Below are 19,808 nucleotides of genomic sequence, written 5' to 3' on the forward strand. Positions count from 1 at the left end.
AGGACCTTTGAAATCAGTTCTAGACCTAATGGTTAATTGATTTATTTTCCGTGAAACCCAGAGGTGCCACTAAGATTTCTAGATAATAATTTGTTCTCTCAGGAAAGCCCAGACCACCAATTTACCTCTCTGAATGGAACTTCTTGCAGAGCACGTATCTGAAGGAAACCTTAGACTGGTTAAATACAGTTCTAATTTGGATCAGTTTTCAAGAGGCAATAATCAAATCATCATATAACATTCAGCTTTATATCATTTGCCAAGCTATCACAGCAGCCCCTATATATAGAACCCTATATATAGCCACGATGAGCTCATTTTTAAAGATCTGTGACAGTGTAGAATAGAACACACTCTCATGTAAACTCTGCCTGTTTGTAACAATACTCATTGATCCTGAAGTTCTTTCTCTAACATAGAACTCTATTTTTAACTCTCCCCTTTTTCTTTTACTGACTTCTATTTCTGTGGGAACATCGAAAAGTCATCCTTTGGCCTTCTCATCTCTCAGTTCCTTCAGGCACAATTTTTATCCATTCCATCAATTAACTCTTAGAAACAAATATTTTTCTAATTTGTTTCAAACCACATTTTACTTGTCATTTTTTAATTTAAACAATCTCAATATTTGTAAGCATAGCCATCAACTCAAAATGTTGATTAAAAATATCATTAAAAGAAACTGTTCTTGGGGCTGGGGATGTGGCTCAAGCAGTATCTCGATCGCCTGGCATGCGTGTGGCCTGGGTTCGATCTTCAGCACCACACACAAACAAAGATGTTATGTCCACCGAAAAATAAATAAATAAATATTAAAATTCTCTCTCTCTCTTTAAAAAAAAAAGAAACTGTTTCTCTTGCTGATGGCTATAATTTCTGAAATAATATTAATTTATTTCCTGAATTTGTTTATAATAATATAGGATTATATTTATATTAGATATAGGTCAAGGAATACCCATGCCTCATATTATTCATACTATCTCTTCTTATAAACTATATTTTGGCAAATAAGAATCATAGGAAAGCATCCTAACTTTGAACACCTCTGATTAATATTGTAGAAAAAGAAAATCACGTTGCAAAATACATCAGATGGGATAAAACATGCCTTCCAGACAGACAACAGTAAGGTATGCCAGTATCTGCTGCACCTTTGCTCTTCCCAGCATAAGTTCCAGCTACAGATGAGAGCAAGACAGAGCAACCAGGATGCCCATGATATTGGTAAGAAAAAGCTCATAGTTTCAGGAGATTCCAGGGCATATGCTTGACTTTTACTGCAAATTTTAGAACTGCCATGTTTAGGATTGAAAACTTATAAGGCATATATATCTGTTAAATGACTAAATCAAAAGTGTAAAGGTATTACAAATGAAGCCAAGATTTCAGCTTTATGTTCGTTTTGAAAAACAGCACCCCCAGATAAGTCAGGGAAAACCTGTTGAAATGTCTATTTTGTACTTAGCAATAAGCTATTTAATGTAAATGTTATTGAAAAGTTTGGGCCTTGTTTTCAACCCACAGAACAATTCCACATTATTTGGGAAGGTTTAGACCAACATGCATGAAACAATAATGCACAGTAAGGTTCAAGATTTTAAGATTATATCATTCAGACTCTGTGATCCATATTACAGAGAAGAGGATGATCAGAAGCTAGAAGACTGAACAGGTGGCACTTAACTGTATTTCAAGGAGAAAATAATTAAAGTTGTTTGGGGATAATTGAAGGATAAAGGAAAGAACATGGGAAACAAAGCAGGGGACAAGGGGAGTATACACTCAGAATAGTGAAAAAACAGACATACAGTTTGTGGTGGCAGATTTAAAACCTGTCAGTTTTACTTGAGTGCATCCCTATTAGGAGGCTGAGATGAATAACTACAGAACCAAATATAAATTGTCAGGGAAGTGGTTGCAGATTTTGAAATATTTGCATATATATAATGAGATTGGAAATATGTCCCAAATCTAATTATAAGACTGATTTCTGTCTCATACACTTTACACAATAGCCTCAAAGGTGATTTTATACAGTATTTTTAGTATACCTATGTTTCAACTATTATCTTTCACATGAGATTAGGTATTGACTTTTCTACTTGTAGCATAATCTCAGTACACCATAAGTTTCAGAGCTTGGAGCATTTGGATTATTACAATCGTAGTATCTACATAATAAGGTCATTGCAAAGTAGAAATCAATTCATATATGTAGAGCACTTTAAAAGTGCCCAGCAAACCAGGCTGGGGATGAAGCTCAGTGGCCAAGTGTTTGCCTAGCTTAAATGAAGATCCTCAGCACCAAAATAAAGAGAGGGGGGAAAAAAAGTGTCCAGCAGAGTGAAGTAAGGATTAAGTAAATATTCATTATTATTTTTATCATATCATCATCAAACTTGTTTTACCACTACTACCTTTACTACTTTACTGTTGGGTAGTAGTTATAGTAACAGTATAATCTGCAACAGAAGGAGATACTGCTACTGTAGTTCTGTGTACTGCTCTGCTATGTACCACATACCATATAGCAGTAACAGCAGTAGTAGATGAATGAACTTAGGAAAGTAACTGAATTTTTAGATATTTATTTTTTTAATCCATGAAGGGGAAATGCTCTTCATATCTCACAGATTAGCCCCTAGGAACAAAACAGCTATCCATCCTTAAACTCAGATGGTAAAAGCACTTTAAGATGGTATTATCTCTATGCTCTCCCAGATTTCTGTAAACCTTCAAAGGAACTATTTCCTGCTTGGAATTGGGATAGAATTAGCTATCTACCTATTTAGCTGTCCATACCAAACAAGTGAAATTACTGATATAATCCCTAGGAGACTGATAAGCTTAAAAAAAAAAGTGTGCTACTTCCTTAATGTGGTAGTATACTATGCTATAAAAGACCTTAGAGGCCATTAAAAATTTCCAAAATTTTACTAATGAGGGAATTAATTCCAAGAAGAGAGTATCTCACTTAACCTCAAATAGTAACAAGTCAAACTAGGGTGGAATGCTGGTCTCTTAGTTCCTAATGCAGCACTCTTACTATTACAAATAAGTAATTTGCATGAAAATAAATTTTAAAAGAATCACTTTCTGAGCACTTACGATTTGTAAGTGGTATGTACTATGGAATAACAGAAGAAATGAAGTCTCTTTCCTCAAAAGAGCGTAAGTTGACAATATAGAGAAATACAAAATGATGTAGGAGACTGGACTAAGAAACAAAGTAGAAAGTATGCATTGCAGACTGAGTGTGGAACTAGCAAACTTTTTGAGTTAAAATTTGGAACATTGGTATTAAGATACAGGTTCATTCTGTTGTCCTTCCCGATACTGATGATCCATGTTGGAGTTCTTTCCAGTTGGAAGGCAGTAGGAGAGATGAGATAAGTAGTTGGTTTATGCTCCTATCCCATGAATATGTATACTGTTTTAAGCTCTATCCAAGAGTAGGTTATGAATGGCTTTGAATATCCATAATCCCTGGTATGTTAACAAAATCTAAACTGAACTGGTTGCCCTTATTATTACAAAAGTTTGGTCTATATTTTCCTTAAAAATGAAGAATTCTTTTGAATGTAAAGGCATTTCCTGTAATTGAATCTGAATAAGGCTTCATTTTTCTTCTTTGATAAAGGCTGCTGTCAAAGTAAAAGACAATAGAAATAATGTTATCTGCTTTAACAAAATTCCACATTTTAAGTTAAAGATGATAATGGTAATTTTTAAACTAAAAGTCTTTTTCTAAGGTCTTATTTTAACCTGATGTCTACTTCTACTTTAGAAGAAAGAACATTGAATTTTCCTGGTGACAATGAGACATGTTTATTTAAACTTCATTTCAATGCATAGATATTAAAAATCTTCAATGTTTTTCAACCTTTTTTCTGAGATGAAATATTATGAATCTTCTTAGAAATTAGAAGATAGGTGAAACAGTTTAAAGATGGAAGTCACTAATCATTTGACATTTTTCTTTTTAAAAGAAAATTTTCCCAGCTGTTTTACATAGTGGTCAAGGTTATTCTAAATAGAGTGCAACACAGGGTTGTTACTTTCCAGAAGGAAACAGCCAGTGCCTTGTGGTGTGGTTTAATTCGTGAACAACTAAATGGTGAAATTTTATGCTCCTAGTCCATTATTTACAGATGATGCAATGTTTTTGTTAACAATCTTTAATGTTAAAATATTGCTATGATATTGGTTCCTACTGAATAGAATAGCCAAGCACCCATTCTCTAGTATTTCTAAATTTAGAATGTAAAAGATGATTTGGGATGTGTCTTTAGCAGTGAAAGGAGCTTAAGCATTAAGAGATTCCCAGCTCACTGATCATGTTAATTTACAGATACCAAAAGAGAGAAGATTAGTACCATTTTATTCTCCTATGGCTCTCGTATCTCAATTAAATCATGAGGTCAGCAAGGTGGAAAGGTGGGAATTGGCACAGTAGTGAAATAACAACAACAACAACAAAAAAAAAATTGCGCCTTAAAATCTTTTTTTTTTTCTGGTAACAGCATCACTGAGCTATAAAGTACAAAAATATATAATTATAAAGTGTATGATTCAATGGTTTTTACTACATTCACAGTGGCACACCATCACCACAATCTGCCTTAAGTTTTAAAAAAATACAATAAAGGAGAGCTTTTTCTCTGGGTACAACTTTCCTCTGTGCAGCTTCTTTTTCAGGCATGTCGGCCCATCCAGGTTTCATCTTTCCCTCTCCCCATCCTTGGTTTTCTGATACTTTAGCAGAAATGCTACTAAAGTTGAAGATTTCTCTTTTAAATGCCACTCTCATTTCTAAATGAGAGCTATAAGAAATTGAGGTCAGCATGAGCAAGTCTAAACTGCAAACATTTTTGGATCTAAGAATTATGAGATGAAGTGTAAAACATTGAATAGGCTATGGCTGAGCAATAACTAAAAGGATGGAGAGATGGTATGAAAACCATAATCTTCAAACTTCCTTTTAAAAACCCTTGATTGCCACATTGTGAGAACTATCTATCTATGCTGGCAATCAAAACGGTTAAAAACTGCATGCTATATTTTGCTTATTAAAATAACTCTTCTCACCGAGGTACTGCATTGTTTCCATCGTGTAAAGCAATCCTATTTCCTTGTAGAGAGAGCTTCGTTTAGGAGCCTGAATCTCCAAGCAGAGTCCGTTAGAGGATTTAATATGGGACGTGCAATCAGCACTGGCAGTCTGGCCAGCAGCACCTTGAACAAACTTGCCGTTCGACCTTTATCAGTTCAAGCTGAGATTCTGAAGAGGCTATCCTGCTCAGAGCTGTCGCTTTACCAGCCATTGCAGAACAATTCAAAAGAGAAGAGTGACAAAGCTTCATGGGAGGAAAAACCTAGAGGGATGAGTAAATCATACCATGATCTCAGTCAGGCTTCTCTCTATCCTCTTCGGAAAAATGTCATTGTTAACATGGAATCCCCACCTCAGACCATTGTGGAGTTAGTGGGAAAACCCTTTCACCAGATGGCAAGATCTGATACAGAATCTTTGGCAGGATTCACAAAACTTAAGTAAGAACATGATTAACTAACCCAAACTACATATTTATAAATTCTACATTTCATACGTTTGTTTTTGTTTAGACATTTTATTATTTTCACCATATTTTTTTTACATTGACACTTCCCCTCCTACCTTCCTTTTCCCTCTTTAGTTCAAGGTCTGTTGCAAGTTTAAATAGAAGCCCTGAAAGGAGGAAACATGAATCAGACTCAGCCACTGAAGACCCTGGTCAAGCATATGTCATAGGTCAGCATGAACAAGCTTACCTTCTTTCTCCCATACCTCATGCTCATAGTGAAGTGAACAGGATCAAGAAATTGTTTTGGGTTCCATACACTAATTGCCAAAACTGACTATATAGTTAAAATTTACCAAATAAAATTTAAAATTGATTGAACACAAAATTGCTTCATGGCACTGACTATTACTTAGCTTCCTCTTGGTCACATTAGTCATGACAGTCATACCAAGAGAACCCAGTTTGTGCCTTGCTTTGGATTACCTTTCCTTGGCTTTTCATCACAAGCCTGTGTGAGCGGAATCTGATATTACTGCATTTTTTCAAAATGTTTATTTAGACTGCTTTCAGCTTCACATGAATGGAATTGTCTCTAAAAAAACTTAAAATAATTTTTTTAAAGATTTTTTTAAGATGGACACAATATCTTTATTTAGTTTATTTATTTTTATGTGGTTCTGAGGATTGAACCCAGTGCCTCACATGTGTGAGGCAAAAAACTTAAAATAATTTTATGAAATGTGCAGTGGTTGATAGGTAGAAATTCTTGTTGATTTTAAGTTTCTTCAAATTTCCCAGCTAGCTTTTAAGGACCTGTTAATTATTTAAATGTAGAAGTTATGTATTTATGGGGATGCATGTGTGCACACATATACCACCAAATATATTCTCAAATCTATTACATATTACCTTATAAGATACATAGTTCAGAATGCCTTTGCCTCATGTGTTTTTGAAGGGGAATGCAGTGAAGTCAATCTTTCAGAGGAGTTGGTATTTAAGCACAGAGATCAGAACTACTATTCAAAAAATATGAAGCAGCTCAACAGAAAGAAAGGAAACAAGGATACCCACTTCAATTATTTCACCAAAATACTAGTACTTAATTCTCCTTGGACCCAGTATTTAGCCCAAATGACCCAGAGTTAAATGTAGTTTTGTTTTTGTTTTTGTTTTTGTAATTGGAATAGAGCATATTAATGAAGTCAGAAAAAAAATTTTGTTATAGTTGATGAATATTTTGGGGGAAGCAGCTTTAATAATGTAGACATCCACAACTTTCAGAGATTATACTATCATTTTTAAGTTGAATCAGTTAAAATAATTAAAGTAGATGAAAGACAGGATTTAATTCTATAGGTAACTCTGTTGTTGAAAACAGTATAAAAAGAATCCTTTAGGAAAAGATTTCAGAATATTTTCACATATAATGAGATTTCTGAGATTCTAAACTATTTTTATTAGGAAGGCTTCATCCTACATAAATTTTTCACATATATCAGGCAAGTAGTAGTATTGTATAGAAAAATACAGATAAACTGAAACAATGCATAAAAGTAAAATTTATTTTCTGCATTTGTTTTTTATTAAATCATTCTTATTGAATATTTAATTTTCTTTTAACATGTGGACAAATGCTTTTAAAACTTAATTTCATCATTTCATATTTGACATATCAAAATGTCACTGTCAGAAACAACACAGTTGTGTTTAAATTTATTCTGCAAAACAAGTTAACATGCTTAACTACTACTTAAAAATAGTAAGTATGCCCATTGTGGGAAGACATTTTTGTCAGTGTACTTAAAAATGTTGCTGCCTTAATGTTTTACTGATTTTTATGAATTTGTCACAAGAAATTACTTCTTTAGTATCTGACCATTTAAAAAATGTCTAATAATTTAATTTATACCACAGGAATGAGTATGCATAGTTCTGGAAATTCTTCATCCCAAGTACCCTTAAAAGAAAATGGTAGGTTTACAAAATGTTTTTCCCCTCATTTTTATTATATTCTTTCTCTTTTCTTATGCCCTATCTGATAGACTTGGATTTAACAATGGAGATTTCTTTAGTTCTTTGCCAAGGATTTAGGCCTTAAATTGGAGTTAAAGGACATTTTTGTATTTTTCACATCTTAGTTTTGTAATGGGACCTTGGTTTAGGCTACTGTTGATGAAATAAATGCATAACAAATTGGAGATAAGGACACTAAAGTAGTATTTCAAGTGGGAGATAATTTTGGATAAAAAGTTTTAACTGAGGCAGTTATTTTAAAAGGATGCTTGAACTGAATCTTCAAAGGAGGATTTGCTCAGCCAGAACAGTGGAGATAAGCATTCCAGAGCAAGGGCACAGCATGATTAGAAAGACATAGAAACAGGATTAAAAATACCAGATTCTGGAACCAGCCAGGGTCTCAGTAGGGAGGCATGTGATGGTTGGGGCAAAGCTTGAGAACTAAGTAGGAACCTGTTTTCAGGATTATCCTAAACATTATGGGGAGAATTTATAGACTTTTAATGTTGAGATTTATAGTTTAGAAGAATTTTAGAAACAAAGTTGTAGGAAGAAGAATAGAAATATGCAGTGCCTTGAGTTAGTGGAGTCAAAATTTTTAGAATTTTGAAAGTATTTTCATATGCATTATCTTTTTTGATCTTTCTAACAATTTTATGGGTAGAAAAAAGTATTTTTATTACTCCCAATATATTACTTTTCTCCAAAAATGTTTCAGTGTCTTTCCCCCTCAGACTCTGAAAATTAAACTAAAAAGCCTGATGAGAAGTAAATATTCTAATCAAAATGATTGATACAGCTAAACTTGATGAAGATCTAATTTTTCTGATAGCAAAGGCAAAAAGGGAAGGCTTAAGAAAAATGTTGAATCATATGGAATTAGAGTTTTTGTAGGTCAAACTGTCAAACACCAAAGTACTACTTCCTAGTATCATCATTCCCTTAATAGAAATACACAGTCATTTTTCAAGGGAGTAAAATCTTTCTTGGAAGTAAAATTGTTTCCAAAATAAAAAGACATGCAATGTCTTAAATACTCAAAGAGGAATTGTTTTGTCAATTCTATTTTGGACTTATCAATCCTCAGAAAATCTAAGGGCATATAATTAAAGGAAAAAATTCCTAAACATATGTAAGTTACTAAGACCCTGGTCATATAGTTTTCTGATGATCAAACTTCTTACATAGATTGAATCTACATCACCTGCATACCTTAAATAGTTTTTCTTTTAACATGCCCATAATGGTAATAATTATTGACTAACATACTGAGTACTTGTTATGTCTAAGCCCTGTTTTAAGCATTTTACATTGTTTCTCATTTTATCTCCATAACAACCCTATGAGATGGGTGCAAATGTTATTTCCTCCTCACAAATGAGAAACCATAGCATAGAGAAGTTCAGTTGTGCAGGTCATGGAACTAGCATGTAGCAGAACCATGATCTCTGAACCTAGGCAGTCTGTTTCCAGAACCCATGCTCTATCCCACATTTTAGACTGCCTCCCAACATAATAATGCCTAACTATCTATAGTTTTATATCTCTTTGCTAAACTTTGAAAGAAGCAGGACAGTAATATACAATTGAATATCAAATATTCAATTGAATATCTGATGGAAAATTTATACTAGATATCCAATAAGCATGGGCAGGTTTAAATAATTTCTCTGCTGAAACATTTAGAAGCTTCATCTTTCCACCTGGCCCATACAGAAGATACCTTCTTATAGGTAAACCCTAGACAGCTTGAAAACTAGTCCATGCTTTTCTCAGATTCTTTTTGAACCTGCTTAAGTGGGCTAAATTAGTGCTCTGTTGAGAGTCAAATTTTCACATACAGAGCATGGCAAACACATTTTTCCAGATAAGAAAACAAATGATCATAAAATTAAATTAATTGCCCACAAGTTGAATATAGGACATCTTATTCTCATTTCAGTTCTCTTCCTGCCAGCAGAAATTATTAGATGAGATTTATGAACAACACATCACCTAATGACTGAATTATTTGTCAATTAAAATAAGAATGAATGCATTGAATTTATTCTTACCTTTTATGGCCTCTAGAAATTCTTGAAGAATGTGAAACATAAAAGAGAAATTAAAAAGTCATGAGTGTTCTAAATTTGCACTTTGAAGCAGAGATATGTAAAAGATTTTGGACCCTTTTAGCTAAGTTTGTCATGTAGTTTCCTGAAGTGTCCAAACCACCAAATATATACTAGATTTTATGAGGTTGCGCACACAGGAATCATAAAAAACACAAAATGAAAAAAAAAATCCTATAAAGTAAGTTATCCTGGGACACAATAACATAGTACAAACACTGAAATAAACCTTTTCCAGTGTTAAAACTAATTATTGTCTTTATGAGCAATCTTAACTCCCAAGTAATAAAGTGTTGTACAAGTAGAAATAAGATTTTAAAATACACTTTTTTAGTCAGGAGTCAAAAACCATTGTAATTTCAGATGCTAGTTTTCCTCCCACTTAAGTTTAATTAAAATGCCTGCAATTTGAAAATTATAATTAAAATTGAACATTTAAAGTGCAAATAAAGGATGGAACAGATAGTAGAATTAACCAGGTGTAAAAGATGGTCAACTAAACTGAGAACTAAAAGGAACTTTAAAGGTTCTCCAGTCCAAATCTTTTTATTCTATAGATCATTTAAATGAGTCCCAATGATGTTATGTGATCCCAATTGACTTAGATGATAAGTGCTGACTCAGAAGTAAAACCCTGAAGTTTTGGTTATGATCCACTTTACCACCAGCATATATAGCATAGTAGTAGCATAACAATGAGAAAACTTCTCTTAGTTTTTAATACCAGTATGGTACTGCTGACCACATCATCCCCAGGAGGTGAAATAGGTTTTTTCCCCCCTCAGTGATGGATTTTTCCAGAGCCCTCTCTACTAAGTCCTCTTATCAGAGTTTCCTCTATTGACTCTTTTCTTAGTAGCATGGAACTTTCTGATGATATTGACTAGGATGTATATCAGTAACCAAGAAAATTAGGTTTTCTTGCTAAAATATTTTTAGATTGATTCAGTTTTTATAGTCATCTCCATTTTTCACTTATTAAAATCCCATCCTACTTCCTTGAAGTCTTCTTCTATTCCATTTTAGTTTTGGCATTGCTTTACTAGACAATTTAATTTGCTCATAAAAATACTTGTCAACAGCATTACTTGAACTATTCTAGATAAGGACTGTATACGTCTGTGACCTTCATGAGAGATGAGCAAGGCAGCACTAGAACAACAGTCCCTAAAGCAGAGAGGTTATGCACACAGCTTCTGAATTACACACTATTCGATTCTTCTTAAGTTATTTCCCAGGTGAACTTTATTGGAAATGACACTAGCATGTATTACTTAAAGGACTAGAATTTTCAAGTTGAAGTTCCTTTTCACTTTAAAATACTTGTAAATTTTGGTGTGATGCATATTAATGGGAAAAGAAAGTTTGCAGACTACTATATAACCTCAGCTGCTGTGTCCCCCAATTTGAAAAATAAAATGAAAAGTGTTTTGACTAGGTACATGTGTATGACTGCACATGTGGTGTGACTCTACATCGTGTACCACCAGAGAAATGATAAGTTGTGCTCCATTTGTGTACAATGAATTGAAATGCATTCTGCTATCATGTATAACTAATTAGAACAAATAAAATAAATAATAAAAAAAGAAAACTGTTTTTAACATTGACTATATAAGAAGAATTGATAAATGGACACTCAGCATGTATACAGTATTATTTAGTAACATGCAACTGTACCCTGACATCCTCTGCCTTTCACATTGATGTCCTCCATGTACCTCCAAGACTGAGTAGAGGAGAAAGAATGTCCTGGTTACAAAAGAGTGTGTTAGCAAAGTTTCCCTTTCTAATCAAATATTCATTCAACTCCCACCTACTCAAATCTTGTCCTCCAAATATTTCCCAATAACACTTTCAGCCTTCTTCAAATCTCAGCTTTTGTGGGTGTCTTACTTATTGCAGTGAAACCATCTATATATTCAATTTCTTAAAATCCTACCCTACTTCCTTGATATTTACTCCTCTAACTCCTGCAGGAAGAAGCCTCTACTCTCTCCAAACTGCTATAGTACTTCTTAGGACCTCTCTGTAGGTCTAACGCATGCCTTTATAATGCAGCTACTTTATTGACAGTACTTAAGGCATTCTATTTAAAAGTAAAGTTAGATCTTTGCTTTTCTTAAATTTACTGTGCTAGCAGCTTTCATATAATTACCTCACTTTATTTCCCCCCCCCAAAAAAGCTTAGTGATAGACTTTAACAGACACATTGCTCAGAAAACATTTGAAGTTAGACTAATTGAATGAATGGATGCTGAAATCTCAGTAGTAGGTCCTTAAATATAGAGAGCTCTGTTGTTTCTAGTTAGGGAGGTGAGATAGCTATACAAATATGCACACAGACTTAGGAGCCAGATGAGTAATATTAGCCAATCCTGTTGTCATATATGTTGGAAATGAAAATGGCATTTTTATTCTTTGAATGAAAATATGCCTTGCAACAAATATTCCATAGGAATGTTCCAAGTATTATTCAAAGGCAGAAACACTGCATAGCACAAGCTGACTTCATCTTCACAATAGTGACAAAAGTTTACATTTGAAAACTGGCTGGGTTAAGTGCCTTTCTTTCTTTCTTTCCTTTTTTTTTTCTTTTTTTCCTTTCTTGATTAGGATAAGGAACAGAGTAACTCAGGAGCCATCTTTCATTTTATTCTGTTTCTACTCCTTGGAATTTGCTTTTCTGGAAACTACATGCACTCAGACTTATCCAGTACCAGAGTGTAAAGAATTTCATTTTAGTTTCCAACTGTCCAATTCCTGGACAGCAAGTGCTTAAATCTGAAATTTGAGGGGGAAATGGAAAGTCAAAACAATCATTATCAGTTCATCACTTTACAAAGCAATTTGATTATGTCTTTGTCTCTTACCACTTCACCAAGTGGTCACTTAAACATTCGCTTGTTTTAATTCTTAATATGGCCTTACTCCTTATTTATTTTATTTTTTGAGTTTTGTTTTGTGTTATTTTATATTTGTTCTAGCTGAAAATTAAAAGTAGTTGCCTATTTTAGGACAAAGGAATCTTGGATATTTAGATAATGTATTTAAACTAAGCCTTAAGTAATGGATGGGCTTTTTTTGCTTAGGACTCCCTAATACATAGAGCTCTTCAAACCATTGTCCAGAAATTTTTTTTTGTAATTCCATTAACAAAATCATTACAGATACTAATTAATATTACTCTTGTTGATTGTAACTAAGTTTTAGCCAAAAAGGAACAACAGAATAGTACATATATTATAGGGAGCTAAGAAACTTTTACAAAAATGGTGCTTAAGATACAAGGGTGTTGGGAACACATGTCTGTAATCCTACCTATTTGGGAGGCTGAGGCAGGAGGATCACAATTTTGAGGCCAGGCTGGCCAGTTTAGTGAGACCCTGTTTCAAAATGCAATTTTAAAATGGCTGGGTGTGTGGCTCAGTAGAAGGACACTTGCCTAGCATATAGGAGATCCTGGGTAGAACCCCCAGTACTGCAAAAAAGAGAGATAATTATCTCAAGAGAGGAAATGGTTATTGTTTTCTCAACCTAAAGGAGTTTGCTTCTAGAATATGAAGTATCACATTTACATTACTTAGTTACCGATAAGTATTGTGTAGCAAAATTACTAGTTGTTTTATAACAAAGTTTCAAGTCCATGGATGATCTTATGTTGGAACATTGATAAATAAGATCTATGGGTTATACTGATTTGTTATAAGAATGCAATGAAGATTTAAGGAAATTCTGGTTTATGAGTTGGTAGAGTTTGAATTTGAAGACTCAGTTTACAGAACTACCATTCTGAATGTGTTGAACTCACCACCACTACCACCTTCATCACAGACCAGTTCACACTGTCAAGTTGTAATTGATGTTGAGAACTGTGTGTGCTCAAATGCTTTAATTGCTAAGTAGATGAGTTAGCTTGATTAAAATGGCAATGAATTTTCATATTTATTGGTTTCATTAAGAAGGTTATTTGTGAATGATTAGCCTACTTTTAAAAAAGTATATGGAAATTAGAGTAAATTCTCGTTTTGATGCTGACATTCATTTAAATAATTGATTTAACTAGCGTTTACTAAATACTGACTTCAGGCATCTGAGGGGCAGTGATACCAGCTATAATGTTGAAGAAGTCAGTTATTTCTCATCTGCAAAATGGTAGTTGAAAATCTTTTGAGACTAAATGTGCCAGACAAATCATATAGTGGGATTTTTTTTAAAAAAAGATTCAGTTTCTTCCTTAGTGCTGTTTTGCTCAAGAATTTACTAATAGTATTTTATTAATTATGAAAAAATGTCAACCATTAATTAGAAGGAAATGTTGTGTGTGTGTGTGTGTGTGTGTGTGGTGGTTTTGTTACTAGGGATTGAACCCAGGGCCTTGCATATTAGGCAAATGGCAAGTGCTTAACCTCGGAGCTATACCCCAGGCCCTGAGGTTTCTGTTTTGAGACAGGTCTTTCTGTAAGTTGCCGAGGCTGGCCTTGAATTTTTAACCCGCCTCAGTTTCCCAAGTTGCTTGGATTACAGGTCTGCATATGTTATCTTACCCAACTAGAGGGAGGTTTTTAGTATATTAAGTGTTACTAAACTCAGAGAGTCAACTGTGATGTAACAAAAAGAGATAGAAAACTGAAGTTGAAGGCTCAGCTCTTTTCTGTGCTTTCTTATTAAACTTACTCAAATCATTTATCCTCTTGATATTTATTTACTCATTTGTAAATGAACTGTACCATTTCAAAAGAAATAGTTTATGAGGGAAAAATGTTGTGTCATTATTTTTAAAACTATAAATCACTATAAAAAATATGATAGGGCTGGGGGTGGGGCTCAGTGGTAGAATGCTTGTTTAGCAAGAACAAGGCCCTAGGTTCCATATCAGGGAGCAAGGGGAGTGGGGATATGTATATTTGATAGCAATGCCAGTAACCTTAAAGTATATTTTTAAAGGGACTGAACAATGTACTAACAATCTTCATTAGCACTTAAATTGGAACAAGCTGACAATTTTAATGCCTGAGCATGTTATGTTTGTATTCTCTTAAAATTATAAATACCCTATAGATGTGCTACACAAAAGATGGAGCATTGTATCTTCACCAGAAAGGGAGATCACGTTGGTGAACTTGAAAAAAGATGCAAAGTATGGCTTAGGTAAGTCACTATGAGATTCTTGAAGGTCCATGAGAATTCAGAGAAGTCTAAAGTATAGCATTGGCATGGAGGCACCTGCCCAGTTATGATTAAGATACTGGCTGTTTACCCACCATCCCCCACCCCTCCCACCAAATTACCAATTACCTAGACAAAGGGCCTGCAAGATGCTTCCACCAAGTTTAACAGAGGTTCTATAATATACATGTTACCTGTTAATCATTTTATCTCAGTCTTCACATTTCTGCATTTCAAGGAGGCTAATTATTAGTCATTGAGAACACCAGTATAATGAAGATCTTTTTAAAAATGTGTTGTTTTACAGGATTTCAAATTATTGGTGGGGAGAAGATGGGAAGACTGGATCTAGGTGTGTTTATCAGTTCAGTTACTCCTGGAGGACCAGCTGACTTGGATGGATGCTTAAAGCCAGGTACTTCACATTTTGATAATTTCTTAAGTACTTTATTAAAACAGGCATGAATTTGCAGAGGGCAAAAGTGGAACTTAGGCAAAATGAAAATACTGGAGAGGAGATGACATTTCTAAGATTTGAAGAATTTTTCTTTGTTCTTGAAAATACTGGGTTGTCTCTTTTTATAGGAGACCGTTTGATATCTGTGAATAGTGTGAGTCTGGAGGGGGTCAGCCACCATGCTGCTGTTGAAATTTTGCAAAATGCACCAGAAGATGTGACACTTGTTATTTCTCAGCCAAAAGAAAAAATACCCAAAGGTAATGTGAATGTCTCTTAGTTGGGTGTTCTATTTTGCTTTTCACAAGCACTTCAATACTTTGGCCCAATAAATTGGATTTAAATTGCTTATTTCCTTCCTTGCATTAATTGTTTTAGTTTTATACATTAGTGTAACTATTTCATTCATCAGTTCTAAGATATTTTGTTTAATTCCCCTTTAGTAATATATGCACAAAAATCAATGTCACTTAAGTAAATTCTGATTATTTTGTATGTTCCATCTCTTCTTAGGTCCAATGAGAAAAAGAACTCTTTAACATTGTGTAATTAATATGGCTATATAATAGTTACATTATATAATTATATAATATTATATATTATATAATATTAGAATATAATTGTTATATAATAGTTATATATGTGCTACTTATTAGCTGTGTAAATTAAATCTCTGCCCTGCCTTGTCTACCTTGCACAGAGTTGTTAAGAGGATCAGGTAGTAGGACATTGCTTGTGGAAGATGCGCACATAGCCCATGTGGAGCAGGACCGTGCAGTAGACAATAAAGAGGCTACAGAGTCCACAGTCAAATTCTGCCTCCACCACTTAAAATTGTGGAGATAGTTTTAATTTAGAAAATCCTTTGAACCATGCTCAGAGATCAAATGGTACCATATTTTATAGATTATCAAAATCAGCTGACATGTAAAGAATCTGTACATTCCTGCTACACATTAAGCACTTAAATGTATTTTAGCTGTCACTATTAATAGTATTTTCAAATATAGTGAAATGTATATAGTGCTGGTATTTTCATCCCCAAATATATTAAAGAATTAATTAAAAATAAGCTGAAAAACAAATTTAGATAATGAATTTCAGGCATACCTTCTGATGCTTATGACAACATAAAAGGTGGAAGACATAAATATTTCATAATTGTATGATAATTTTTTTTAATTTTTATATATATTAGTCATTTGACTCTTATTCATTAAATATTACATGTTACATGTATACAACATATACCTATATAAACAACATGTTAAGTAATTGTTTACTGTGTGCAAACACAAAAGAAGGATGGGAGATAGAAGACATCGCTCCTCCCATAAGACCCTTGGAACACTAACTAAAACTGTCAGGTAAAGGAGGACAGTTATAGTTAGAAATACAGCATACTGGGCTGGGGTTGTAGCTTAGTGATTGAGTGCTTGCCTTACTGGGTTCGATCCTCAGCACCACAGTAAAACAAATAAATAAAACAAAGATATTGTGTCCACCTACAACTAAAAAAAATAATAATAAAAAAAGGAACTATAGCATACTTCTGAGTTTCAACCAGTCAAGACCAAAACTTTTTTTAAAAAAGCTGAACATTGGGTTTCATTATTTACCATAACTTAGCAACAGAAACATGAATTCAGAATCAATTTATTTTCACCTGGATCCCCATAAAAGGGATTCCATTATAGTTTTAAGATTTTTTTAATTAATTCATTTTTTCAAATATTTGTTGTATGTAACATAAGACACAAAACCTCTGCCTGTGTGGAAATGACACTTTATCAGGAGAGACAAGTATTGAACAGCTGACTAGACATAAATTGGAGGAGGAAAACTACACTTGTATTTATGATAGGACAGCAGTTGCAGCACTTTACATATAATAATTGCTACTCAGTGACTGTCTTAAGTAAATTAATGGATGGATAAATGTGAGGATAACAAAATATTGCTCTTCTTATCTCAGGACTATCATGAAGGTCAAAAGAGATTGTCCTGGAAAAGGATCATGCCAGGGAGTGTTTTAACATCCTTTTATTGTTGTTTATTGCCTCATGTCCTGTTTGGAAATAGGCAGTGAAATATCAGGATAGATTAATTACACCTTTCTAAAGAGTTACAGCACATAGTTACGAGTTTTGATCCTATGTGGGTTTTTGTTTCTCTTCCATATTTTCTATTGATGCAATTTAACAATATAATTTAGCCAGTATCATTCCCTAACACTTTCTCCTTTCCTTCTCGGCTTCCTTCCCCCTGTCCCTTTCCTCTATTCTACTAATATCCCTTTGATTTTAATGAGATTCCCCACCACCACTTTTTTTTTTCCTTTTTCCTCCCTTGCTTCCACATATGAGATGAAACATACAACCCTGGACCTCTGAATTTGACTTATTTTGCTTGACATAATGGTCTCAAGTTCCATCCATTTTCCTGCAAATGATATAATTTCATTTTTCTTTATGGCTGACTAAAATTCCATTGTGTGTATATACTGTATTTTCTTTATCCCTTGATCCATTGGTGGACACCTAGGCTGGTTCCTTAGTTCAGCTATTGTGAATTGGGCTGCTCTAAACATGGGTATTCATGTATCACTGCAGTAAGATGCCTTTAATTCTTCAGGATGAATACCGAGAAGTGATATAGCAGTATCATATGGTGGCTCCATGCCTAGTCTTTTGAGGAACTTCCACACTGATTTCCATAGTGATTGTACTAATTTACAACCTAATAGTGTAAAAAATGTCCCTTTTTCTCCATATCCTCTCCAGCATTTATTATTGTTTTTATTCTTGATGGCTGCCATTCTGACTGGTATGAGATGGGATCTCAGGATAGTTTTGATTTGCATTTTCCATGTATTTATTACTTATTTATACTTGCTAATGATGTTGAACACTTTTTCTTATATATATTTGTTGGCCATCTGTATTTCTTCTTTTGTGACTATTCTTATTCATTGGGTTTTGTTTTGTTTTGTGTTTAAGGGTTTTTTTTTTTAGTTCTTTATATATTCTGGATATTAATCCTCTATCAGAAGAGTAGCTAACAGATTTTCTCTCTGTAGGTTCTCTCTTCACATTCTTAATTGCTTCCCTTGCTGTGCAGAAGCTTTTTAATTTGATGCCATCTCATTTCTTAACTCTTGCCGTTATTTCCTGAGCTTTCAGGGTCCTATTGAGAATAGACAAAAATTTTTTAATCCATTTGTCCATGTTTAAGACCATCTATTTTGATTTTTTATATGAAATTGTTTCTTTAAAATGCTATCTTATTGTGATATGTAGTTATTCTGTAATATGACTTGAAGTGAGGCAAGAGTCAAATGACCTAGAAAATTATCAGTGTGTACACCACACTATCACTGTTAATAACTGGTCAGCAAAAAGGAAGCTATTGATTAATCCAGTTTGTGCTGCTCTAACAGAACATCCAAGACTGGGTAAGTTATAAAGAACAGAGGCATTTCTTTCTGTTCTGGAGGCTGAGACATCAAGATCAAGGGATTGCATCTACTTAGAACCTTTATGTTTAGTTACCTAGTGCTGAAAGGCAGAAAGGCAGTGTAGCGCACGGAGAAGGAGATTGAAATCACTGCATTGAGCCCTTTTTAAATTAGCATTATTTCATTTATGAGGGTGGAGATTCATGACCTCAACACCTCCCATTAGGATATACCTCCTAATACTGTTGTATTTGGGGTTAAGTTTCCAACACATTAACTTTGGGGGACACATTCAATCAAAGCAATTTTTACTTTTTCTTCTGTTTTAACTTCTTTTAAGTAATAGGATACATATAGCTTATTTTTTAAAATATATTTTTAGTTTTAGATGGACACAATACCATTATTTTATTTATTTTTATGTAGTGCTGAGGATTGAACCCAGTGCCCCACTCATACTAGGCAAGTGCTCTACCACTGAGCCACAACCCCAGCCCCAGGGTACATATAGCTTATTAAATGAATCTAATTTATACTAAACCCATGAAATAAGAATTAAAAACCCTCTCACCCCATTTCCTAAGAAAACTATCTGGTGTGTATGTATGTATCTTGTATATTTGACTTATATGTGTATGTGAGATATATGTATGTATAAATAAAACAACACACATGCTTTTTTTAACTAAAGGTACAATTTTTTGTATTCTCATATTGTTCTTTAACTTGATCCTGCAATATATTCTCGACATCCATGAACATATTCAGGCTAACAATAATTCTGTTACAAATGTTGCTCCAACAAATAGACTTTTATAACATTGGAAATATATACATTTTTGAAGTTTAGATACCTGGAACTAAATTTAAAAGTATATACATTGAAGTTTTGACATGCTACCAAATGCCCTCCAAAAATTTTATGATCTATAGCCTATCCTAATAGACATGACAGTCATCTTTATAACTTCAGTGGTACTAGAAATATCAGACATTTCTTCCCATTTTTGTCATTGAAGTAGGTAGAA

At 33.7% G+C, this 19,808-nt stretch overlaps 1 protein-coding gene across 1 annotated transcript in view; it reads left to right on the forward strand.

Annotated features, from left to right (window-relative positions):
* Ptpn13 (protein tyrosine phosphatase non-receptor type 13) overlaps nucleotides 1-19,808 on the forward strand; it is a 190,216-nt gene that overhangs the window by 123,740 nt on the left and 46,668 nt on the right. Inside the window, exons 17-23 of the mRNA XM_026413769.2 lie at nucleotides 1,065-1,227; nucleotides 5,142-5,556; nucleotides 5,700-5,794; nucleotides 7,485-7,541; nucleotides 14,759-14,848; nucleotides 15,174-15,281; nucleotides 15,452-15,583. Coding sequence (XP_026269554.2) covers nucleotides 1,065-1,227; nucleotides 5,142-5,556; nucleotides 5,700-5,794; nucleotides 7,485-7,541; nucleotides 14,759-14,848; nucleotides 15,174-15,281; nucleotides 15,452-15,583 — 1,060 coding nt within the window. The remainder of the gene's footprint in view (nucleotides 1-1,064; nucleotides 1,228-5,141; nucleotides 5,557-5,699; nucleotides 5,795-7,484; nucleotides 7,542-14,758; nucleotides 14,849-15,173; nucleotides 15,282-15,451; nucleotides 15,584-19,808) is intronic.

This window comes from Urocitellus parryii, chromosome 10 (assembly GCF_045843805.1).
Source record: "Urocitellus parryii isolate mUroPar1 chromosome 10, mUroPar1.hap1, whole genome shotgun sequence".
Taxonomy (NCBI): domain Eukaryota; kingdom Metazoa; phylum Chordata; class Mammalia; order Rodentia; family Sciuridae; genus Urocitellus; species Urocitellus parryii.